The sequence below is a fragment of the Podarcis muralis genome, chromosome Z, assembly GCF_964188315.1.
Source record: "Podarcis muralis chromosome Z, rPodMur119.hap1.1, whole genome shotgun sequence".
In the NCBI taxonomy this organism is placed as follows: Eukaryota; Metazoa; Chordata; class Lepidosauria; order Squamata; family Lacertidae; genus Podarcis; species Podarcis muralis.
Window position 1 is genome coordinate 48,325,511 of NC_135673.1, and position 26,714 is coordinate 48,352,224.

Consider the following 26,714-nt stretch of genomic DNA (forward strand, 5'->3'; position numbering starts at 1 on the left):
TTTAACCATTGTTTCCTAGTATGGTGACTTCAGCCATGAAAGGGAAATTAAGCTACCAGACAGCTGTGATAACTTTTATTGCTGTGGCTGTCTGATGCAGAGCTAGCAGGGGAAGAAATCCACAGAAATATGGTCTCCCTGATGTCCTCCTGTGCTTTGCTCTCCAGAGGGCTGAGCAACAGTTCAGCAACATAAGCTGTGGTTTTGCTCCTGGTTTGGGCTATGAACATAATTAGGGTTAAGGCAGCAACTATGCTTGTTGCTGATTCTGGTTAAGCATCATATACATGCTAAGTAAACTGTGGTTAGAGCTATCTCCCTGCTTTCAGGGTGACAAGTAGTTATTGTGAATGTCTCCTTATACAAGTCCTAAGAAGTGGGGAGGCTGATATGCTGCGTCACCATAGGTTTGCAATCTTAATCAGGGTTAAGGTAACAAACCATGCCTGGAGCTAACCATGGTTAAATGTTGCATCTTCACAAGGCCTATATGACCCAAGTTAAAGGTACCTTTTCTTTTGCTGTTGCATTATGTGAAAACAAGATACCAACCTGCGGCCTTTGCTTCCCCTCTAGACTGTGTCACGGCCTCTTACATTCCCATCAAGCCCTTTGAGATGCAGGGCCAGGATGACAGCATTACGGTCGAAGTGGAAGAGTTTATCCCTGAGATCGCCAAGTACTGCTACCCTTTCACCATCTACAAAAATCAGCTCTACGTCTATCCTTTGCATTTGAAGTATGACAGCCAGAAAACATTTGCCAAGGTAAGTTTGAAAACAACAGAGCCAGGCCCACAGATTTATTTATTTATTTATTTATTTATTTATTTATTTATATTTGCAAGTTTGAAATGTAGCTGAAGAACAATTCAGTAGCATTGAGCAGGGAGTGGAACCGCATTGTGGAATGGATGGGGGAAATGCAGTCGTATTGGACCGTGCTGTTCTGGTGCCACAGCAAGGCAGGTCAGGACTTGCAGCACCATGGATAGCTCCAAGTGAGTGACTTGTTTTGAAAGAGGCCCAAAGCAACATTTCTAGCCTCTGCTGCCAGATTACCTCTCCCAGGCAAAGTCCCTTACGGGAAAACGTGATTTCTTCAAGGGACAACCCTCTGACCTGAAGATGAGACTTTTCTCCTATGTTCCAAAGCTCTGTGTGGGACATCCGTCACATGTGATCCAGAAGCTGCAGTTAGTGCAGAATGCTGTGCCACAATTAGTGACAGGAGTGAGACTGTCAGCATATGAAACCTTTGCTGGGAGACCTCCACTGGTTGCTGATTTGCTGCCAAACCTAGTTCAGGGTGAATCTGTTAGAATATAAGGCCCTTGACAACCTGAGATATTGTCACGGACTGGTTGCAGAAGAATGTTGGGAACCCTCAAGGGAAGAAACCTCAGAGCTCGAGGAGTGGTAGTGGGAGAACAATGAGTGGTCACAGGGAGAAAAAGCAGAAGATGAGGAAGAGAAGGTGTCAGAAGCTGAAGAGGTAACAGGGTTTAGTGAGCAGTGAGAATCTGTGGCAGATAGAAGTCCAGAATCAGAGGCAGAAGCTGAAGCAGGAGAGGAGGGAGGCCAAGAGGCAGAGAGGAGTCTGGCTGGTGAAGAGTCATGAGTATCTCCCCCTCCTGCTGAAACAAGCTCCCCTCTTCCCTGGTCTCCCAGAACCAGGAGAGGCATGAAGAGGGCAGAAGAGAAGCTAGCTTCACGCAGGTGCAACCTCAGATTGCTTGGGGAAAACCCTGGAGAGAAAGGGACTTAGACATCTGTTGGAAGGTGGGGACCTTCAGTCTCAGCAACTGCTGCATGGGGTCAAGACCAGCAGATATGGGCTGCTGGGCTCAGACCTGACATTCCTTTGCAGATCATGTTTTTGCTAAGAAACAGTTAACTCCAGCTTGCTCTGTGTAGTTTCCTTCTGGCTTGCTCCTGTAAGATAATCACCCTACTCCAAATATGCTCACTCAACCAATCAATTTGCAAAACTGGCACTGTTACAAGTGCCACAAATCAATATTTTTGAATGGCAGCACCCACACTTTGGAACTCCCTGCTTATTGACATCATAAAGGCACCAAAAACAATCATTAAAAAAATTCAAAAAACCACCAGCCCCAGCTGGCATGACCAGTGGTCAGGGTTGATGGGAACTGTAGTCCAGCAACACCAGGAGGGTACCAGGTTTGGGGGTGGTTGTCATAAACCCTTGGAAGCAGAGACAGGATTAGCAGATTTTACAAAATCTATTATTAAACAATTTAAAAATGGGTTCAGCCTGTTAAATTTGCAATAGTGGAGCTAGAATCTTGTGGAGCAGAAATGTATATGTATGTGTTTGAGTGTGTGCACACAATCACAAAATCAGTTTTGGTTTGGGGGAAGGGTAGGGAAAGATGGATCTGTGCAAGAAAACATTTTCTCTGAATCCAACCATTCTCCCAACTACATGTAGGCAAGGAACATTGCTGTCCGCATGGAATTCAAAGACTCTGATGAAGGGGACGCCAGAGCTTTAAAGGTAAATTTCCAGTTGCTCTTCACTCAGGTCCTACTTGTGGTCTTCCCATTGGTGCCCCTGGTTGGCCCCTGTGAGAACAGGATGCTGGACTAGATGGGGCTCCTTTGGCCTGATCCACCAGCCAGGCTCTTCTTACGTTCTTATGCTCAGAGCATGTGAGGGGCAGTGAGGTTGGCAAACCTAGATTGCAACCTTTGGCCATGCCGTTACTTCACTGCTAAACATGTATGAAGTTACCTTTGTGGCCAATTCATTGCATGACCAAACAATGCCCTTTTAGGTGTGTTCCTCTTACCACCCCTATATTTCTGTTATCTCTTGCAGTGCTTCTATGGCAAGCCTGGGGGCCCCCTCCTGACATCAAGCACCTACACTTGTGTGTTGCATCATAACCAGAATCCAGAGTTCTATGATGAGGTAAGAGAAAAACCCAACACATCTTCTCTGAGGCATTTAAGCATGAGAAAAGGGGCTTGAGTGACTTGGCAGAGTTTTCTGGAAGCGCAGGGAAGTCATAACAAAATGTGGTATTCGCTAGGGAGTCAACATTCACGGTTTGCATTCTAAGTTGGGTCAACTTTCAAATGCTTATATGTGAATTCTTTATTTGTTAGATAAATGTATAACCTGCTCTTTGTTTAAAAACAAATCCCAGATCGGGTTACAGTAGAGACAATAGCAGATTGCATCTAAAGTGTGTTCAGAGGTGACCCATTAAAATCACTGGGTCTAGGTTAATGGCATTAGGATCATTGGGTCTCTTCCAGAAGATAAATTCGATTCAGTTAGCTGTTGAAATTTGGCTTACTGAAGTTGCACTTTCCACGAGAATACGAGGGCTGAAATGCAGTCACTATCCTAGCTCCCCACTGCTCTGAATTTTGCAGTGCACACCTGCAGCCAAGCGGTGTGTCTGGAAATGCAAAATTACTTGTGTGAAGGGTGCATATGGATTGTTGGGTCAGATTAGCCATATTGATTTGTATGCTGTTTGGGGGGATAGATCACTGTATTGTGCTGTATGTATGATAAAAGGGAGACACACCTGGGTGAAGGTGTCCTCCTTTGCTTGTCCCTGTGCTGGTTTAAGTTTGTTGGTTAACTTTTCTAATAGGGCAGTTTCCCATACGTTTTGGTACCAACATCCAGTGTTTAGTTATGATGTTTCTAGCTGCTGAGAGTAAGTGACTTGTTATGTGAATGTGCATTGTTGTCTTGGAATATATTTAACAGGGAAAATTCTGGAGTTGCTTCTATTACTTGTTTTGTTATTTTGCAGATTTCCTGCACCAATGATATAAAAAAGGATTGAATTTTGTGGCATTCCCACCACATGTGGAAGCATGTGCGTGTGGAGGTGCAGCCTCTGTAGTATTCAGATGAGGTTCCCGAGTGTATTGGCACCAGCTTCTGCGGTGTTAGGTATCATCTGTAGAGCGAGTTCTCTTCTTTTGCCTGAGATGGATTTAAATGGTGGTTTTAGACCACATTTTTGACCATTGGGTGGAGTTTATTTCATATCCTATGTCATGCTCCCATTGATCTTTTATTGTGGTGAAAGGGTTTGTAGTGTCTTGGAGTAGTATTTTATATATTATAGATGCCACCCTTTTACTGTGACCTTCTGTTCTTAGGAAGATACATTTAAACATAGGAAGATACATTTAAAAAGTATATGTTGCATACTCCTAAGTAGCAGCAGTTGCCTGGACTTCCCCTCTATAAACTTCCATCCTTATTTCAGACATTGCCTTATATCTTCCTTATATCTTATTCAGACATTGTGTTTTATCGATATATCATGATGTTTAGCTAGTGATATATCACAATGTTCATCTCCATGCCTGTTTGAGTAGCAGAACCTCATATGTGATAGAATACATCACCTGTAGGACATGCTTTTCTTGTAGGGAATATTCCTCCTGCAATACTTAATGCTATTCACAATCCATTATTTCTACTCTCATTGCTACATAGTGCAATGATATTTCACACATCCTAGAATATCAGCTGTTGCAAAATTCAGAAGCTCCACCTGAGGGCACCAAACATTGGACTTGCAAGGCACAATTTTATGAAAGTTTACAAAGCCCTCCATTTTGTGTGGCTTTTGGAGGGAGGGCTCTGGGATGCTCAGGCACCGCCTTCCCAAATCCGGAGGCCTCGTAAGCACTTGCCCAACTTTACCACAGCAGCTATGGCTCCTATTTTTACAGGATTGCAACTTTGTGCAGGTGTAGCTGGGTGAAATAAATAAATGGAGAATGAGTTTCCTCTGCTCTCCATTTATTTATTTATTTACTTCCTATGTATGTCCCAACACCCAGGAGCAAGAACACCTTTCTGTCTAGCCTCCTAAAGCCCATGTTTCCGCCCACCCCACCCTTTCAGATGGCTGTTTCTCACAGCTGAGGGTATTTACTGCTGAGTTGAAGAAATAAAAATAGAGGTTGCCCTATTCTTTAGGCCTCCTTTCTTCATTCACCTGGTGCATTTGTCTGTTTTGCGTTTGTCTGTGCAGATTTTGGAGGGCTTCCCACAGCCAAAGTGGTGCCAGCAATAGGCACACAACCAAAGTGGTACAAAATTGAGAACATGATTTTGAAGATTCATTGGGGGCCCAGAATATTGGCCTCTTTAAGATTAGCAAAGGCCAAAAATTGTCCATTTTATCCATTTTTGGGAGGGCAACCTGAGGGCTTTCACATGCTTCCAGAACTCTGGCAGCACCATCCCGAAGATGTCACCCTCGTGAAACCACAAGAGCAGGAAGCCCCTTTCAACTCCCCCCATGTTGCTGCCCAGCATAGGCATTGAGTGGAGGGGGGACACAGCCCCCCAATATTTCTGATGAATGGACCTCACCCCGGAAAAAGATTAGCACATGTCAGAACAACCCAGGACAAGTGGGGCAAGACGACAGCCCTGCTGTCCATCCCTTGCTTTTGAATGCTTGCTGTCCCCAGCTGAATCTTGCTTGGACAATATAGTGGGATTATTGCTAGTTTTAAAATAAAAATGAACAATGCCTTTTTGTTTAACCCTCTTTCCTCCCTTGTCTCCTGTATGTTCGCCTTGCATCCATTAGGGAACAATCTCTCATGTTACATTTGATTTCTAAGCTAATAATCATCTCTACAGGTTAGATTTTTGGGGAAATGTGCTAATTTAAAATAGATCTGCATTTAAAATAGCAGTTGTAACAATACGTTAAAGATAAGAAGACATTAATATGTTTGGATGCCTAGGTAGTAGTCGTTGCGCAGATGTTATTCCGTTCGCCTCTACATAGTTCCGTCATCATTTCCAACCTTGTTTCATCTCCGTGTATTGCGATGTTTAGCAGCTGACATATCACGATGTCAGACATCACCCAGCAAAACTGGACCTGCACAGGCGCCATTTTGTGAAAGATTACAAACAGCATCCATTTTGTGTGGCTTTTGGAAGGCGGGCGCTGGGATGCTGCCAAAACCTGGCACCGCCTTCCCAAAGCCTGAAGCCTGGAAAGTGGTTGCCTTGCCAGCAGTTTTGCTACACGGGGTGCTGAGCCGAGAGGTGGTACAAAAATGAGACAAGCCGTCATCTGAAAGATCCATTTGAGAGCCCCAAATATTAAGATTTCCAAACTCAGTTCGTTTTATGCATCATTTGCAGGGCAGCATGAAAGCGCCGCCTTCCCCGAAGCCACAAGCTTAGGGCTCTAGGACCCCGCCAGAGCCTGGGAGCTTGACTTTGTCCAGCTTTGGGAGGGCGGCATGAGAACTCCGGTGTGCTGCCAGACTCCTGGCCCTGCTTTCCCACTTTCCTTTATGCAATTGCTTCTTTGAACAGCTGGGCAGGAATATTGCCATGGTGGAGGAGAGTGTGTTTGCTCTCCTTTCATTTATTTGCTCCCCACTTTTTGTCTCCTAAAGCCCCCCCTCCTCATGATGCTGCCCAGCTCTTCCTTTGGAGCAGCTGCTGCCCCCACCTGGGATGTGCTTGGAAGCGCAGTTAGTAGAAAAAGAAAGGGGGTTATTTACTTCTGAATTAAAATCAAAAACAATATTATCATTGCTCTGTTGTGTAAGCATCTCCTCCCTTGTCTCCTCTGTGCGTGTTTGTGTGTTGGTTTCTCCCTCGTGTCTATACGCAAACACTCTCTCACTTTTCGTTTAATATAGATGCTACTGATTACTTCTATAAGTTTAATTTCAGAGGAAGCATGGGAATTTGAACATTATCTGTACAGAAAATTGCACTTGTAACAAAATGTTAAATATATATTTAAAAATTACGTATTTTACAGCCCTAAGTAGAAGCAGTTGCCAGGACATCACCCTGTTCGCCTCTGCAGAGTTCCATCCTTATTGCAAGGTTCAGCTAGTGATATATAGCCTGATGCTGGAAACCAGACATTGCCTAGTTGTAGTTGCAGCCCTTTTCGTTTCTGACCTATGTATATGCAGGATACTCCTTTCGATCTGTCTATCTCCATGGTAATAGAACATCAAATATGATATAATACAGGGCCTGCTTTTCTTGTAGGGAACATTCCTTCTGATGTACTTATAGGTGTTTCTAGACCATTATTCCTGTTCCCGTTGTTACATAATGCGATACATCAAAATATCAGAGCTGGTGCAAAACAGAGAAGATCCACTTGAGGGCACCAAACATTAGACTCGCGCAGGGCGCCATATTGTGAAAGATTACAAAAGCCCTTCATTTTGTGTGGCTTTTGAAGGGTAGGCTCTAGGACGTCAGAGCCCTGGCACTGCCTTCCCCGAAGCCGGAAGCCAAGTAAAGGCTTGCCCAACTTTGGGAAGAAGGGTGAGCTCTAGGACCCTGCGAGTCTGGTGCAGACAATTTTTGCTGCTGAGGCACTGAGCCCAGCTTGTAGTTTTCCTGCACACTGAGGGCACTGAGCTCATGCATTTCGGGGTGCCAAATATCGGTTGGGTTAAGTTTACAACAGTCTTTCCATTTTATCCCTATTCAGCTTTGGGAGGCTGGTGGAAGGCAGAGCCATAGTTGGGTGCGAAGGGGGGCTAGCCAAGTCTATCCTGGGTGAATTTTCCGGAGCAGCACCATTGAGGTTCCCAGCCTTTGTGTGTTTATGCCTGGGTGCAAGGGCTCTGGGATATTGTTAAAGCCCTGGCACTGCCTTCTGGAAGCCAGGTAAACCTTACAGGACTACACTTTGTGTAGGTGTGTGGAGGATGGAGGGGAATAAATAAATGGGGGTGGGTGGGTTTCCTCTGCTCTCCATTTATTTATCTGCTTCGTCTGTACCTCCTAGTACCACAAGAGCAAGTCCGTTTTTCTGTTCCCATTCTTACATATCATTATGCTATTTCAGACATCTAAAAATTTGAGTTGGTGCAAAACTACTTGGGGGTGGCAGACATTGGACTCGCACAGGGTGCCATTTCATGAAAGATTAAAAAACGGCGTCCATTTTGTGTGGCTTTTGTATGGTGGGCTCCGTGAAGCCAGAATCCTAGTAAATGCTTGCCCAACTTTGGGAAGGAGAGAAGGGCTCTAGGACCTAGGAGCTTCCTTCCCGTAGCTAGAATGGTGCTGTCATTTTTCCAGTACAGGGCACTGAGCAGATGTGGCACAGAACTGAGAAGATCCATAACTGAAAGGATTCATTTCAGGGAGACAAAACATTTTGTCTGGTTTGGGGAGGGCAGCACAGGGGCTGTGAGATTTCATCAGAGTCCTCGCACTACCTTCCTAAAGCTGGAAGCCTAATAAGTGCTTGCTAGTGCCACAGTTTTCATGCAGTTTTTATGCACTGGGTGTTGAGCTGTGGTGGTGCCAAATTGAGAAGATTCACAGTTAAGAAGATTCATTTTGGGGTGCCAAATATTAGGAGTCCATCTTTGGGAGGGTTCTAGGACCCTGCCAGAGCCCTGACACTGCCTTTCCAAAGCCTAGCAAACCTTATGGGATTGCAGATTTGCCCAGCTGTGGGAGAGGGGAATAAATAAATGGAGAGTGGGGTCTCCTCTGCTCTCCATTTATTTACTTCCTCTGTACCTCCTAATGAGCAGGAAGCACTTTCCATCTCGCCTCCCAACCCCCCCCCCCAGTTGCTCTCCAGCCCTTCCTTTTGAGCCGCTACTGCCCCCAGCTGGGTCTTGCTTGGAAGTACAGCTAGTGGAAAAAATATACTGGGATTTTTTTTTATTTCTGAGTTTAAAAAATTGCTCTGTTTAAACCTCTTTCTTCCCTTCTCCCATTTTGTTTGTTGGTGTGCTCTCTTTCTCCCTCATGTCTATAAGGGAACATTGTCTCATCTAACTTTTAATTCCTATGCTACTAACAACATCTACAAGTTTAATTTTAGTTGAAAATGTGCTAATATAAAAATTATCTGTATTTAATATACCAGTTGTAACAATATTTAAAAGACACGTAAAAAATTATACGTTTTATATCCCAAAGTTGTAGCCGTTGTGCAGACATTATTCCATTCACCTCTAAATAGTTCCATCCTTATTTCAGGCATTTTCTTATATTGGTATACAGTGGTACCTCGGGTTACATACGCTTCAGGTTACATACACTTCAAGTTACAGACTCCACTAACCCAGAAATATTACCTTGGGTTAAGAACTTTGCTTCAGGATGAGAACAGAAATCGTGCTCCGGCAGCGTAGCAGCAGCAGGAGGCCCCATTAGCTAAAGTGGTGCTTCAGGTTAAGAACAGTTTCAAGTTAAGAATGGACCTCCGGAATGAATTAAGTACATAAGCAGAGGTACCACTGTATACTGTGATGCTTTGCTGGTGACTGACATAAGTTGGAAGCCAGACATCACCCTGCCCTGGTTGGAACCCTTTTCGTTTTTGACCTATGTTTATGCAGGTTGAACATTTCAGCCTGTCAACTCCATGCCTTTTGAAGTAGCAGAACCTCATATATGATATAATACATGGCCTGTAGGACTTGCTTTTCTTGTAAGGTATATTCCTCCTGAGATACTTAATGCTGTTCCATTATTCCTGTTCTCATTATTACATAGCGCAATGATATTTCACACATCTAAAATCTGAGGGGGTGTAAGATCCAGAAGATCCACTTGGGGGCACCAAACATGGGTCTTACACACGGCGCCATTTTGTGAAAGATTACAGATGGGGTCCATTTTGTGTGGCTTTTGGAAGGGTGGTGCCAGGGCTCTGGGATGTCAGAGCCCTGGTACCACCTTCCTGAAGCCAGAAACCTAGCAGGTGCTTGCCAGTGCCAGCAGTTCTCCTCACCGCCTTTGTGAAGCCTTGCAAGTGCTTGCCCAACTTTGCGAAGAGCTCTAGGACCCTGGGCGTGAGATCTTTGTGCAGGTGGGTGGGGAGAGGGAAGTAAATAAATGAAGAGTGGGTGTTCTCTGCTCTTCATTTTCTTATTTAACCCCCCCCCCACCTGAGCAAGAGCAAGAAGCCCTTTTCGCCTTGCCTTCAAAAACATGTCTTATTAGGGAATATTCTCTCATATTACCTTTGGTATATTCGCTACTAATTAGTTCTAAAAGCTTAATTTTATAGAAAGCATGCTAATTTAAAAATGATCTGTATATAAAATAGCAATATGTTAAAGGTAAGTAGAAATTAATATATTTTAGATGCCTAAGTAGTAGTAGTTATGCAGATGTTATTCTGTTCGCCTCTACATAGTTCCATCATTATTTCAGACTTTGTTTTATCTTGGTGCATTGCGATGTTCAGCAGTTGACATATCACGATGTCAGACATCGCCCAACAAAATTGAGAAGATCCACTTGGGGGCGCCAAACACTGGACTCACACGGGCGCCATTTTGTGAAAGATTTCAAAAGGCATCCATTTTGTGTGGCTTTTGGAGAGAAGGGCTCTAGGACCCGCCAGAGCCTTGCAGCTTTCCTCCCACAGCCAGAGTGGTGCAGGAAAATCCTTCTTTGGTAGGGGGCGCAAGGGCAGAGCCCTAGCTAAGCCTTTCCGAAATCAGGTAAACCTTATGGGATTACAACTTTGTGCAGGTTTGTGTGTGTGTGTGTGTGTGTGTAGGTGTAGGGGGGTATAAATCAATGGGGTTTCCTCTGATCTCCATTTATTTATTTACTCCCCCTCCCTTTTGAACGGCTGCTGCTCCCAACTGGGGGCACCAGCTCAGCTGGTGGAAAAATAAACTGGGGTTATTTACTTCTTAGTTAAAAAAACAAAATGCATGTTGCCCTGTTGTTTAAGTCTCTTTACTCTATTCTCGCCTTCTCTGTGTGCTGTGCTCCTCTGTCTGTGTCTCCCACCTTGTGTCTATTTGATTTTCTCTCGGGGAGGGTGGCGTGAGGGCTCTTGGATCCTGCCAGAGTCCTGCCTCCACCTTCCTGAAGTTGGAAGCCTAGTAAGTGATTGCAGTTTTCCTGCACTGGGTGCTGAGACGAGTTGACATAAAATTGAGAAGATCCATAATTGAAAAGATCCACTTTGGGGGCCACAAATATTAAGATTACTGAAAAGGACAAAAACTTGGGGTACACTTCTTGAAACATTTCTCAACTTAAGTCTAGCCCTGCAGATAGGTCAGGAAATGAGAGACTCAAGCCTAGCATTGAAGAAGCAAATTAACAGCCGACAGACCTGATCTTTATTTTTTGCAACAAAGGCTCCAACCTCTAAGAAAGCAAAGAAGAAGCTCGGAACAAAGGTTATCTGAGTTTACAAAATTCTCACATTTCCCCATAATACGTTTCCCACAGTGTCATCCAAAACATCACAGATTTGTCACAGAAAAGGAGGTGTGTCAGGCTTAAGTCTAAGATACATCTTATCTTCCCACCTCTCTCACACAGACTAAAGGAAGTAAAGTGGTACCTCAGGTTACATACGTTTCAGGTTACATACGCTTCAGGTTACAGACTCCGCTAACCCAGAACTCTTGCTTCAAGTTAAGAACTTTGCTTCAGGATGAGAACAGAAATTGTTTTCCGGTGGCGCAGCGGCAGCAGGAGGCCCCATTAGCTAAAGTGGTGCTTCAGGTTAAGAACAGTTTCAGGTTAAGTACGGACCTCTGGAACGAATTAAGTACTTAACCTGAGGTACCACTATATATATCCCATTGTCATGAAAACATGGCTTTGTTGAGCTTTGGCTGCATTCCACTCAGGAGATGGGTTTTCCCTTCTGGAGTTTTGTGATCCTCATAACAACTTCTCCACCCTACCTGGCCCCTTTGTTAGGACTGGTAACACCTGGTTTGACAGCTAGGAGGGGTACCTTGAATACACAATGACTGGTCTGAAGGATTATGAGAGACTGAGGGTTGCCTGCATTGTGGTTCCTCTCTCCTCTCCTCCCCTTCTCCAAGAGGAGCAAAACACCCTTTGAACAAAGATAATAGGTTAAATGGCTGATTATTAGTGAATTTGTTGAGTTTCCCCATAGGCCAGTGGTTTTCAAGCAGGGTGCTGTGGCATGCTGGGGTGCCTTGAATGATGGTCAGGAGTCAGGACAACCCTGGCCTCTGCCTCTCTTCCCTCCCTCCTCTGATGCCCTCTCACATCTCTGCCTCCCAAAGGCTTGCCCAGCTGATTGTTGCAGCAGCCCTGGCTACAAGCTCCCCAGGCGAATGGTCCTCTGGGAGGTGCAGTTCAGTGACCAGGGGCTGCTGCTAGAGGACTTCCAAGGAGAGGGGAAAGGAGAGGCGGCTGAGGGAACACTCCACAAGGGAGGGTGTTCAAAAAGGGGTGAGGGACTGCCAGCTCTGCAGGCAAGGGGGGGGGGCATTACTGAGCTCCTGAGCCCCACAGGGGTGCTGCAGAAAGAAGGTAGTCCGTCAAGGAAGCCGTGGACTCAAAAAGGTTGAAAACCTCTGCCTAGGTCAGGAGTCTGCAACCTTTAAGACAAAAAGAGCCACTTGGACCCGTTTCCGAAGAAAAAAACAACTGGGAGCCGCAAAACCATTGTGACATTTAAAACAAATATATCTCCGGAGCCGCGATCTGACAGCGGGAAGGTGACGTTGGGACGGTGCGTGACTAACGCACTCACCACCCCCATGCGACGTCACAGTCAGTACAGCGCCCGTCACAGTGGGGAGTGTCGGGGCGCACAATGCGCCTCCTCCCCTCGCTAGTATCCGCCCCGGAGCCGCGGCAAAGATGTAAAAGAGCCACATGCGGCTCCGGAGCTGCGGGTTGCAGACCCCTGGCCTAGGTGAACCTTTTAGAGGTGATGGTGAACCTTTTAGAAACCAAGTGCCCAAACTGCAACCCAAAACCCACTTATCGCAAAGTGCCAACACGGCAATTTAACCTGTATATCTCATTTTTTCTGTGTGTTTCACATTTCTTCTTTATGACTACTGTTATAATAAATAATCCATCATAAAAGTTATTTCATTACATTCTCCATTAAATTATCTTTCCATTGATATATAATTTTATGGTATAACTCAGTACTTTTTTTCTTAAAAAAATGTTTAGGGATACTCTCATTTTGACTCAAGAAAATCACCACGGTGGAAAAATACAGTCCAAATCGGAAAAATAAATACAGTGAATTTCTTCTTCCATTCAAGTCACAAAATGTTTAGGGGTATGCATCTCCCTGTGTCCTCACAGAAAAAAAGCATTGGTATTACTCCAAAACAAAGTGATGTTATGAGCCATCAAACCTCTGAAATACATTTTTTTTCCAGAAAGTTCCACAATTTTCACCACTAGTGTGCACTAGAGGGCTGTACTAAGAGCCACTCTCTCCCAATTTTTAATATGAGATAATAATGATTGTCTGTGTGCATATCTATATATCTATCCAGCCAGATGGGTGGGGTATAAATAAGTTGTTGTTGTTGTTGTTATATGCCATTTTTTCAGCTGCCATTTGATCGCAGCCTCCATGGAATGAATTTCTCTGTTGGCTTCCACAGGAAAGCCCAGTGAACATGTAAACCCAGCAGCCCCTTCTTAGGTTGCCGTCTTTACAGTGGTACCTTGAGTTACAAACACTTTGGGTTACAGACTCCGCTAACCTAGAAGTAGTACCTCGGGTTAAGAACTTTACCTCAGGATGAGAACAGAAATTGTGCGCTAACGGTGTGGCGGTAACTGGAGACCCCATTAGCTAAAATGGTACCTCAGGTTAAGAATGGTTTCAGGTTAAGAACAAATTAAGTTCATAACCAGAGGTACCACTGTATATGCTTACTGACCTGGGAGTTAAGCCCTGCTGAACTCAAGGCGGCTTACTCCCAAGTAGGAAAAAGAGACTGGTGGGAGGCCCTGGCACATCAAAAGTCAATGCCTGCTCACCCCCTTGATGCTCGCCAGGCCCTGGTTGCACAGGCTTTGGACAGTGCGCATGAGCCCTCCTCTCCTCCTCCTCCCTCACCCCCAGCACAGAAGCTACGGAGGAAGGCGCATATGCCCACAGAGAGGGTTCTGAGTGCCCTCTTTGGCACAGTGCCATAGGTTTGCCACCACTGGCCTAGGCTAACAGGATAGCAACACAGGGAGAAACTGTTAATGGAATCTTTAAGGCACATGGCTCCCATTATCAGCTCAGCAGGGAGTCAATTAGCTGAGGTTTGCTAGATGCAATGGTTGCAGAGGCTGCTAATGTTATTTTTCTCCAGCAGGGGTCGCTGTTTTCCAGTGTAGATCTTGAATGCGATTGGCTAGCTGTCAAAAAGAGCAGCCTCTGATTGGTCAGCTGTTGTTTAGTAGGAGAGAATGGGGCCCGGCTGAAGTCTCTTTCCCTTGTAATGGCTCTGGAGCCCTGCTTCTGGCCATTTCTTTCCTGCTTGGCAGGGGGTTGGACTCGATGGCCCTTGTGGTCTCTTCCAACTCTATGATTCTATGATTCTATGATTCTTATGGTGGGAAAACGTGGACAATGCATGGTGTACGTGTCTTCTTTTACCTGTGCAGCAAAGCCTTTGCTGAGAACCACCGCTGAGCGCAGCGCTCAGGCTCAGCTGCTGTCACTTTGATAGTGGAAGAAAGGCACCTCGGGCATCCCTTTTCCATAACAATTATCAGTGCTTTTTTTCTTTAAAAATATTTATAGGTACTCTCATTTTGGCTGCTTGCCCCTCATCCTCTTCCTCCCCCCCAACCCCCGGATGAGGGACTCAAGGTGGAGGTGGCAGCGCTGAGTGGACAGGAAGATCCCTGGCAGACTCCCCTCTCTGGGCACCAGCAGGGAGAACAACGGAGCTCCAGTCTGCGCTGCTACTGCAGAGGCAGTTGGCATGTCGGTTGGTTGGGGCAACACAAAATGTTTAGGGGTATGCGTACCCCTGCGTCCCCCCATAAAAAAGCACCGACAATTACCAAAGTATGTCCATTTTCTCTGGCTTTGCGAGGGTGGTGTAAGGGCTCTGGGGTGCTTCCTTCCCAAAACCGGGTAAACCTCAGTGGATTGCAACTTTGTGCAGGTGAGTGGGGGAATAAATCAATGGAGAGTCTGCTCTGTGTGGATTTATTTACTTCCCGACACCTCAAGAGCTGGAAGCTATTTCCACCTCACCTCCAAAAGCCCTTCATTTTGAAAGGCTGCTCTACCGAGCTGGGTCTTGCTTGAAAGCACAGCTAGTGGAAAATAAACTGGGCTTATTCTTACTTTAAAAAATAGAAATGAATGTCCTGTTGTTTAAGCCTCTTTCCTCCCTTGCCACTTTTGTGTGTGCATGTGTGTATGTCTGAGTCTCCCTGCTACTACAGTAAATACTTCTACAGGTTTATTTTTGGAGAAAGCATGCTAGTCTAAAATTTATCTTTACACAAAATTATAGTTGTAACAATATGTTAAAGATAAGTAAAAAATCATATCTTTCAGATGCCTAACTAGTAGAAGTTGTGCAGACATCATTCTGTTTGCCTCTACATAGTTCGATCCTTATTCCAGACATTGTGTTATATTGGTATATCACAATGTTTAGCTGATGACATAAGTTGTTGTCAAAAACCAGACATTGTCAACCCAATTTTGGCCCTATGTTTATGGAAGATGCTCATTTTGGTCTGTCCATCTCCATACCTTTTCAAGTAGCAAAGCTTCATATATAATAATAATAATAATAATAATAATAATAATAATAATAATAATAAATACAACAACAATAACAATTATTTTTATTTGTACCCTGCCCATAGAATATATGACTTGTTTAATTTCTTCAAATCCCCATGATGGGGTGAGCTCCCATGAGCGCCCCCCCCCCCATATAGCCTTTGACTGGACTTAACTGTCCAGGGATCCTATACCTTTTACTGTATTCCTCCTGAGGTACTTAAAGCTCTTACCACCCCATTATTCCTGCTTTCATTATTACACAGTGCAATGCTATTTCACACACCCAAAAAGTTTTACATGCTTTTAGACCCATCAGTATTAAAAAATTGTGCAGACATAATTCAGTTCACCTCTGCATAGTTCCAGTGCTTTTTTTCTAAAAAAAAATGTTTAGGGGTTCCGTTAATTTGGACTCAAGAAAATCACCATTTTATAGTTTAGATTGGGGAAAATAAATACAGTAAATGGACAAAAGTACAAAGAACATGCAAATTGTTTAGGGGTAGGCATCCCCCTGCATCCCCCCCCCCAAAAAAGGACTACAGAGTTCCAACCTTATTTCAGACATGGAGCCACAACAGTATATCACGATGTTGGGCTGGTGACATATCACAATGTTGGAAGCCGGACATCACCCAGCCCTCTTGGTTGCAGCTCTAATCATTTCAGATCTTTGTTTATGTAGGTTGTCCTTTCTGTCTGTCCATCTCCACGCCTTTTCAAGTAGCAGAACCTCACATATGAAAGAACACATGGCCAGTAGAAAGTGTTATTTCTTGTAAGGTAAAAATCTCAGGTGCTGTAAAACGGAGAAGATCCACGTGGGGGCATCTAACATTGACTTGCACAGGCGCCATTTTGTGAAAGATTACAAACGGGCATCCATTTTGTATGGCTTTTGGAGGGCGGGTTCTGGAACGCTGCCAAAGCCCCGATATTGCCCCCCTCAATGTGGAAACCTAGTCAGTGCTTGCTGCTCCATGCAGTTTTCCTGCACTAGCGGCATGAAATTGAGACGATTCATAACTGATAAAACAATTTGGGGACTCAGACATGGTATTATATCGGTATATTGCAATGTTTAGTTGGTGACATAGCACAATGTTGGAAACCAGACATCACCAGCCCTCCTAGTTCCAGCCCTTTTCATTTCTGATCTATGTTTATGTAGGATGCACGTTTCAGTCTGACCTTCTCCATGCCTGTTCCCTCCTGTTCTCATTGTTACTTAGTGTGAAGCTATTTCACACATCCCAAAATCTGAGGTGGTGCAAAACTGAGAAAAGCCACTTGGGGGCGCCAAACATTGACTCACACAGGCACCAATTTATGAAGGACTACAAACACCCTCCATCTTGTGTGGCTTTTGGAGGGTGGGCTCTGGGATGCAGGCACAGCCCAGGCACCGCCTTCCTGAAGCCAGAATACCAGTATGCAAATGTTTGCCCAAATTTGGGAAGGCGGGAAGGGCTCTAGGACCCTGCCAAAGCCCGGGAGATTCCTTCCCGCAGCCAGAGTGGTGCATGCAGTTTTCCAGCACGGCACTGAACAGAGGTGACACAAAATTGAAAAGATGATTTTTTTCAATTATGGAACTTGGGGGGTGCAAACCAAAGTCCTTCCATTTTGTCTGGTTTTGGGAGGGCAGCGCAAGGGTTGGGAGATGCTATCAAAACCCTGGCACATCTTTCCGAAGCCTAGTAAGTGCTTGCCCAGCTTTGAGAAGGTAGGAAGGGCTCTAGGACACTGGGCACAGGGGCTCTGGGGTGCCGCAATAGCCCTAGCACCTTTGTGCTTGTTGGTGCAGGCACTTTTCCTGCACAGGGTGCTGAATGGAGATGGCTTGGGCCAGGGCCGTAGCTAGGAGGGGGTGAGGAAGGCCCCCACCAGGGTCACAGATGGGGGGGCGCAAAATCACCTGCCCCTTCCACTGCCCCCTCTGCCCTCTCGCTCACTCGGTTCCACTGCCGCAGCAACCACATCCTAACCCCACTGCCTCTCATTCACTCACTCACTCACATGCACACACACAATGATAATGCAAACACGTGTACTCCCCTCCCCCTCCACTTCTCATGGGAGTGGCGGCCCCTAAGAGTCCTCAAGGGGTAGGAAAGCAACCTTGACTGAGCAGCAAGGGGGGAGACCTCGCATGTTGGTGGCTGTCATGGGCAACTCTCAGCTAAAGAGGGAGGGCCAGAGCCTTGGCACCGCCTTCCCAAAGCTGGAAGCATTGTAAAGGCTTGCCCAGCAAGAAAGGCTGCTCAGGGATTCTGCCAAGTCATGATGACGTAATGTAAAACTGAGAAGATCCACTTGGGGGCGCCAAACATTGATTTGCACAGGTGCCATTTTGTGAAAGATTAAAAACGGCCTCCATTTTGTGTGGCTTTTGGAGGGCAAAGCCATGCTGGGGGAAAGCTAGGCTTCCGGCTTCAGGAAGGCAGTGCCAGGGCTTTGACAAAAAACCCAGTGTCTGTCCTCCAAAAGCCACACAAAATGGATGCCATTTGTAATTTTTCATAAAATGGCGCCTGGGCCAATGGCACCCCCAAGTGGATCTTCTCAGTTTTGCATCACGGTTCAGTGTTTGGCGCCCCCAAGTGGATCTTCTCAGTTTTACATCACGGTTCAGTGTTTCGCACCCCCCAAGTGGGTCTTCTCAGTTTTACATCACGGTTCAGTGTTTGGCACCCCCAAGTGGATCTTCTCAGTTTTACATCACAGTTCAGTGTTTGGCACCCCCAAGTGGATCTTCTCAGTTTTTTACATCACGGTTGATTGTTTGGCGCTCCCAAGTGGATCTTCTAAGTTTTACAGCACCTCGGATTTTTGGATGTGTGAAATCCTATCATACCATGTAATGATAAAAGCAATAATAGACTGGAAACAGCGTTAAATACCTCAGGAGGAATACACTCTACAAGAAAAGCGGGTCCTACAGGCCATGCATTATATTTGAAGTTCTGCTACTTGAACATGCATGGAGAAGGACAGAATGAAATCTTACATAAATATAGGTGAGAAACAAAAAGTGCTGCAAGTAGGAGGGCTGGTGATGTCTGGCTTCTGACAGTGTAATAAGTCACCAACCAAACATTGGAATATACTGACATAACACCAGGTAGAGGTGAACAGGTAATGTCCTGGCAACTGCTACTTCTTGCAGGTCTGAAACATGCAAATTTTAACTTACCTTTAACATGTTGTTACAACTGTTATTTTACATACAGATCGTTTATTATGCTTTCCCAAAAATTTAACGTGTAGAAGTGATTAGGAACATAGATATCAAAGGTAAGGTGAGAGAGTATAACATAATAGAAACAAATGAGACACAGAAACACAAAGGACAAGGGATTAAAGGCTTAAACAAGATATGCATTTAAAATGTTTAAAGTAGGACTAACCTCAGTTTATTTTTCCACTAGCTGTGCATCCATGCAGCCATGTGAAATGAAGGCAGGATACCAGAAATGTTATCTTGCCCTCTCAGGTCCTGAGGCTTGCTGAGTTCTCATGCCGACCCATCATGTCCCTCTTTGCAGCCTCAGAATCAGGGGGGAGGCCTTTAACCAAAAATGTTTAGGGCTGTACCCATCCCCACTCAACGCCTATGCTGAGCAGTATCATGGGGGGCTTTTGGAGTGGAGTTGGAAGGGGCTTCCTGCTCTTGTGGTTTCACAAGGGTGATTTTTTCGGAAGTGATGCCAGAGCTCTGGAAGCATTCCAAAGCCCTCAGGCTGCCTTCCCAAAAATGGATAAAATGGACAGAATTTGGTCTTTGCAAATATTAATACGTCCATTATCTTGGGACCCCAAATGAATCTTCAAAATCATGGACCTCGGTTTTATGCCTCTTTGGCTCAGCACCCTGTGTAGGAAAACTTTGGGCATCACTTTGGCTACCAAAGGAAGCTCACAGGCTCTGGGAAGGTCCTAGAACCCATCCTCCTTCCCAAAGTTGGGCATTTACTTGGCTTCTGGGTTTGGGAAGGAGGTGACAGGGGTGTGGCATCATCCCAGAGCCCTTTCTCCAAAAGCCACACAAATTGGAGGGCGTTTGTAATCTTTTAAAAAATGGCGCCGTGCAAGTCCAGTGTTTGGTGACCCCAAGTTGATCTTCTCAGTTTTGCACCAGCTCTGATATTTGGTTGCTGTGTTCTAAACCACTGAGGCTCTTGCGCTTGCTGATCAGAAGGTTGGCGGTTTGAATCCCCATAACGGGGTGAGCTCCCGTTGCTCAGTCCCTGCTCCTGCCAACCTAGCAGTTCGAAAGCACATCAAAGTGCAAGTAGATAAATAGGTACTGCTATGTGCTGCTCTGAGTTCAGTGTTCTGTTGTGCCAGAAGTAAATTAGTCATGCTGGCCACATGACCAGGAAAAACTGAGGGCAAACACGGGCTCCTTCAGCCTGTAAAGCAAGATGAACGCCGCAACCCCAGAGTCGTCTGTGACTGGACTTAACTATCAGGGGTCCTTTACCTTTACCTTTCACCTGATATTTGGAGTTCTGAAATGGCATCGAACTATGTAACAACGGGAACAGGAATAATGGTCTAGAAGCACCTATAAGTACATCAGAAGGAATATTCCCTACAAGAAAAGCAGGTGCTACTGACTCTGTATAATATCATATTTGATATTTTTCTACTTCAAAGAAATGGAGATGAACAGACCGAAAGGAGTATCCTGCATATACATAGGTCAGAAACGAAAAGGGCTGCAACTACAACTGGGCAATGTCTGGTTTCCAGCATCAGGCTATATATCACTAGCTGAACCTTGCAATAAGGATGGAACTCTGCAGAGGCGAACAGGGTGATGTCCTGGCAACTGCTTCTACTTAGGGCTGTAAAATACGTAATTTTTAAATATATATTTAACATTTTGTTACAAGTGCAATTTTCTGTACAGATAATGTTCAAATTCCCATGCTTCCTCTGAAATTAAACTTATAGAAGTAATCAGTAGCATCTATATTAAACGAAAAGTGAGAGAGTGTTTGCGTATAGACACGAGGGAGAAACCAACACACAAACACGCACAGAGGAGACAAGGGAGGAGATGCTTACACAACAGAGCAATGATAATATTGTTTTTGATTTTAATTCAGAAGTAAATAACCCCCTTTCTTTTTCTACTAACTGCGCTTCCAAGCACATCCCAGGTGGGGGCAGCAGCTGCTCCAAAGGAAGAGCTGGGCAGCATCATGAGGAGGTGGGGCTTTAGGAGACAAAAAGTGGGGAGCAAATAAATGAAAGGAGAGCAAACACACTCTCCTCCACCATGGCAATATTCCTGCCCAGCTGTTCAAAGAAGCAATTGCATAAAGGAAAGTGGGAAAGCAGGGCCAGGAGTCTGGCAGCACACCGGAGTTCTCATGCCGCCCTCCCAAAGCTGGACAAAGTCAAGCTCCCAGGCTCTGGCGGGGTCCTAGAGCCCTAAGCTTGTGGCTTCGGGGAAGGCGGCGCTTTCATGCTGCCCTGCAAATGATGCATAAAACGAACTGAGTTTGGAAATCTTAATATTTGGGGCTCTCAAATGGATCTTTCAGATGACGGCTTGTCTCATTTTTGTACCACCTCTCGGCTCAGCGCCCCGTGTAGCAAAACTGCTGGCAAGGCAACCACTTTCCAGGCTTCAGGCTTTGGGAAGGCGGTGCCAGGTTTTGGCAGCATCCCAGCGCCCGCCTTCCAAAAGCCACACAAAATGGATGCTGTTTGTAATCTTTCACAAAATGGCGCCTGTGCAGGTCCAGTTTTGCTGGGTGATGTCTGACATCGTGATATGTCAGCTGCTAAACATCGCAATACACGGAGATGAAACAAGGTTGGAAATGATGACGGAACTATGTAGAGGCGAACGGAATAACATCTGCGCAACTACTACTACCTAGGCATCCAAACATATTAATGTCTTCTTATCTTTAACGTATTGTTACAACTGCTATTTTAAATGCAGATCTATTTTAAATTAGCACATTTCCCCAAAAATCTAACCTGTAGAGATGATTATTAGCTTAGAAATCAAATGTAACATGAGAGATTGTTCCCTAATGGATGCAAGGCGAACATACAGGAGACAAGGGAGGAAAGAGGGTTAAACAACAAGGCATTGTTCATTTTTATTTTAAAACTAGCAATAATCCCACTATATTGTCCAAGCAAGATTCAGCTGGGGACAGCAAGCATTCAAAAGCAAGGGATGGACAGCAGGGCTGTCGTCTTGCCCCACTTGTCCTGGGTTGTTCTGACATGTGCTAATCTTTTTCCGGGGTGAGGTCCATTCATCAGAAATATTGGGGGGCTGTGTCCCCCCTCCACTCAATGCCTATGCTGGGCAGCAACATGGGGGGAGTTGAAAGGGGCTTCCTGCTCTTGTGGTTTCACGAGGGTGACATCTTCGGGATGGTGCTGCCAGAGTTCTGGAAGCATGTGAAAGCCCTCAGGTTGCCCTCCCAAAAATGGATAAAATGGACAATTTTTGGCCTTTGCTAATCTTAAAGAGGCCAATATTCTGGGCCCCCAATGAATCGTCAAAATCATGTTCTCAATTTTGCACCCTGTGCAGGAAAAGTGCCTGCACCAACAAGCACAAAGGTGCTAGGGCTATTGCGGCACCCCAGAGCCCCTGTGCCCAGTGTCCTAGAGCCCTTCCTACCTTCTCAAAGCTGGGCAAGCACTTACTAGGCTTCGGAAAGATGTGCCAGGGTTTTGATAGCATCTCCCAACCCTTGCGCTGCCCTCCCAAAACCAGACAAAATGGAAGGACTTTGGTTTGCACCCCCCAAGTTCCATAATTGAAAAAAATCATCTTTTCAATTTTGTGTCACCTCTGTTCAGTGCCGTGCTGGAAAACTGCATGCACCACTCTGGCTGCGGGAAGGAATCTCCCGGGCTTTGGCAGGGTCCTAGAGCCCTTCCCGCCTTCCCAAATTTGGGCAAACATTTGCATACTGGTATTCTGGCTTCAGGAAGGCGGTGCCTGGGCTGTGCCTGCATCCCAGAGCCCACCCTCCAAAAGCCACACAAGATGGAGGGTGTTTGTAGTCCTTCATAAATTGGTGCCTGTGTGAGTCAATGTTTGGCGCCCCCAAGTGGCTTTTCTCAGTTTTGCACCACCTCAGATTTTGGGATGTGTGAAATAGCTTCACACTAAGTAACAATGAGAACAGGAGGGAACAGGCATGGAGAAGGTCAGACTGAAACGTGCATCCTACATAAACATAGATCAGAAATGAAAAGGGCTGGAACTAGGAGGGCTGGTGATGTCTGGTTTCCAACATTGTGCTATGTCACCAACTAAACATTGCAATATACCGATATAATACCATGTCTGAGTCCCCAAATTGTTTTATCAGTTATGAATCGTCTCAATTTCATGCCGCTAGTGCAGGAAAACTGCATGGAGCAGCAAGCACTGACTAGGTTTCCACATTGAGGGGGGCAATATCGGGGCTTTGGCAGCGTTCCAGAACCCGCCCTCCAAAAGCCATACAAAATGGATGCCCGTTTGTAATCTTTCACAAAATGGCGCCTGTGCAAGTCAATGTTAGATGCCCCCACGTGGATCTTCTCCGTTTTACAGCACCTGAGATTTTTACCTTACAAGAAATAACACTTTCTACTGGCCATGTGTTCTTTCATATGTGAGGTTCTGCTACTTGAAAAGGCGTGGAGATGGACAGACAGAAAGGACAACCTACATAAACAAAGATCTGAAATGATTAGAGCTGCAACCAAGAGGGCTGGGTGATGTCCGGCTTCCAACATTGTGATATGTCACCAGCCCAACATCGTGATATACTGTTGTGGCTCCATGTCTGAAATAAGGTTGGAACTCTGTAGTCCTTTTTTGGGGGGGGGATGCAGGGGGATGCCTACCCCTAAACAATTTGCATGTTCTTTGTACTTTTGTCCATTTACTGTATTTATTTTCCCCAATCTAAACTATAAAATGGTGATTTTCTTGAGTCCAAATTAACGGAACCCCTAAACATTTTTTTTTAGAAAAAAAGCACTGGAACTATGCAGAGGTGAACTGAATTATGTCTGCACAATTTTTTAATACTGATGGGTCTAAAAGCATGTAAAGCTTTTTGGGTGTGTGAAATAGCATTGCACTGTGTAATAATGAAAGCAGGAATAATGGGGTGGTAAGAGCTTTAAGTACCTCAGGAGGAATACAGCAAAAGGTATAGGATCCCTGGACAGTTAAGTCCAGTCAAATGCGACTGGAACTATGCAGAGGTGAACTGAATTATGTCTGCACAATTTTTTAATACCGATGGGTCTATAAGCATGTAAAATATACTTATCTTTAACATATTGTTACAACTCGTTATTTTATATACAGATTTTTTTTATTAACATGCTTTTTCTAAAATTAAATGTGCAGAAGTAATTAGTAGTATAGATAAAACTACTAGCTGTGCGGCAAAATTGTTCACAGCGCTCTGGCTGCGGTAGGGAACCTATATGGCTCTGGTAGGGTCCTAGAGCCCTTCCCACCTTCCCAAAATTGGGCAAGCACTTACAAGGCTTTAGGCTTCAAGGTGCCAGGGCTCTGAAAGCATCTTACAGCCCTTGCACCACCCTCCAAAAGCCACACAAAATGGACACCGGTTGTAATCTTTCATAAAATGGCGCCTGTGCGAGTCCAATGTTTGTCGCCACTAGGTGGATCTTCTCAGTTTTGCAAGGGGGGGCTGAGGGACGTGAGTCGAGAAGCACTCCCTGCTCTTATGGGGTAACCCCCACGCAGAGATGCAATCACATAAGGTATACCTGACGGGACTCAGGAAACACCCCAGAGTTAATCCTTGCTAATTTTATGGCAGGCAATATTTTGGGCATGCCAATGAATCTTCTCAATCATGGACCCTCTCAATTTGCACCACTGCTGCTCAGTCCCCTGTGCTGGCACCACTTTCTCACAGCGGCAAGGAAGCTCCTGGGCTCGGGCAGGTTCCTAGAGCCCTTTCCTCCTTCCCAAAGTTGGGCAAGCATTTACTAGGGAAGGAATGGGTTTCCAAAACCCAAAACTGACTGTGCAGGCAGTTTGAAAACTGCACCAAGATCCCTATTTTTCCTTAGTTAAAATCCATTAACTTGAGCTCTGAGTCAATGCATAAACAAAAACCTGGCTGTGCTCAAAGCTCTCTCCCTTATCAGTCTGTGGCGGCAATGAGTGACCTTGCTAAGTTTGAGTAGAGCAGGGATGATGCGTGTGTGCCTTATCTTATGTGCTGACCACAAAATATGTGGGAACCAATGTCCGGGAAAAACGCCAAAAGCGTGCTCCCGGAGAATAATGACCTCTTCCCAGATAAGAGTAGGAAGAGGAAGATCCTTTTATGGTCAGAAGTACAGGAAGGAAGATCCTTTTATGGTTGAGAGTGCCGGAGCAGGAACATATGTGATCTCAACCTGCGCACATAGGCTAACATGGTTGGATTTATATGGGAAGGAGGGAGAGGGTGCCTGGAGGATATATATACTGCATGAAACTTGTCATTTTTTTGGACTTGCTGTGGACTTGATCACGCAAGTGCCTTCTGCTATCCGGAGAGCAGAATAAACTATTTTTTTTAACCAAATCGGTGTCATTTGACTTCCTTCCTCCTGTCCTGGAGCAACACAGACCCAGTCGGTGAACTCCAATAAGGCTACATTAGGATTCTGGCTTCAGGTAGGCGGTGCCAGGGCTCTGGCAGCATCCCAGAGCCTTTACACTGCCCTCCCAAAGGTGGAGAAATGGGATGGACTTAAGATGGAATTTTTATATTTGGGCCCCAAATAGATTTTGTCAATTGTGTACCTTCTCAATGTTGTGCCACCTCAGCTCAACACCCAGTTTAGGAAAACTGCTAGCAAGCACTTTCTAGGATTCTGGCTTTAGGGAAGGAGGTGCCCTCCAAAAGCCACACAAAATGGACGCTGTTTTCTAATCTTTCATAAAATGGTGCCCTGTGTGAGTCCAATGTTTGGCGCCCCCAAGTGGTTCACTTTCCCACCATTTCAATATTGTGATAAGTCATCAGCTAAACATTGTGATATACCGATATAATACAATGTCAGAAATAATTTTGAAATGACGTAGAGACAAACAGAATAACATTTGCAGAACTATTACTACTTGCAGATCTAAAACATATTAAATTGCATATCTTTAACATATCATCGCCATATAAATTTAAAATTGCATCTGGGGACAGCATCCATTCAAAGGGAAGAGCTGGGGAGCCTGCGACTGGGGGGGGGGCTTTACACACTCGCCATCCCCCCCTTATACTTGCTCGAAAGTGGGAAAGCAGTTCCAGGGCCCTGGCAAGCCAATATTTTGGGCCCCCAAATGAATATTCTCAGAGAACAATGTTTCCAAATAGACAGGAGCGAGACACAGATGGACATACAAACACTCCACAGAGGAAACAAGGAGGCTTACAATCCAGCTTTGGGAAGGTGGTGCCAGGGCTCTGGCTCCATCCCAGAGCCCTCCCTCTGCCCGGCAAAAGCCACACAAAATGGATGTTGTCTTTAGGACTTTTGCACAAAATGGCACCTTGTGCTAGTCCAGTGTTTGGCACCCTCATGCGGATCTTCTCAGTTTTGCACCCCCTCAGATTTTTGATGTCTGAAATAGTATTGCACTATGTTACCATCAGAACTGGAATAATGAACTGGAAGTACCTCAGGACAAATATCTTTAACTTATTGTTACAAGTGTTGTTTTCTATATGGATGATTTTTAAATTAGCATGCTTTCTTTGAAATTAAATCTGTAGTAATAATTAGCAGCATAGGTATCAAAGAAAAGGCAAGGATGTTCCCTCATAGACAGAAGAGAGACGAAGCGGACAAGGAAGGAAAGAGGCTTACACAACGTTCATTATTTTTTTTCTTACCCAGAAGTAAATAACCAGTTTATTTTTCCACTAGCTGCACTTCCAAGCAAACTCCACCTGCAGGAAGCAGCCATTCAAAAAGAAGGGCTAAGCAGAAACTTGGTGTGTTTTTTTTAATGCAAGTGGAAATGGACTTCCTTTCTTGGTATAGTGTTTACCTGACTTAGGGAAGGTGTTGCAAGGGCTCCAGTAGCATCCCAGAGCCTTCACACTGGCCTCCCAAAAATTGAGAACACAGGTGA

The 26,714-nt window shown here is 45.1% G+C and overlaps 1 protein-coding gene across 6 annotated transcripts in view; it reads left to right on the forward strand.

Moving 5' to 3' along the window:
• The window catches only part of DOCK11 (dedicator of cytokinesis 11), a 144,138-nt gene that overhangs the window by 50,274 nt on the left and 67,150 nt on the right, over window positions 1–26,714 (forward strand). For 5 of the 6 annotated variants that reach the window (XR_013391387.1, XM_077922590.1, XM_077922589.1 and 2 more), the window contains exons 17-19: window positions 577–767; window positions 2,458–2,523; window positions 2,848–2,940. Coding sequence is in view for 5 of the 6 variants with exons in the window: in XM_077922590.1 (XP_077778716.1) it covers window positions 577–767; window positions 2,458–2,523; window positions 2,848–2,940 (350 nt within the window). In the remaining variant the exon portion in view is untranslated. The remainder of the gene's footprint in view (window positions 1–576; window positions 768–2,457; window positions 2,524–2,847; window positions 2,941–26,714) is intronic. The other variant, XM_028714181.2, reaches the window with a different exon arrangement.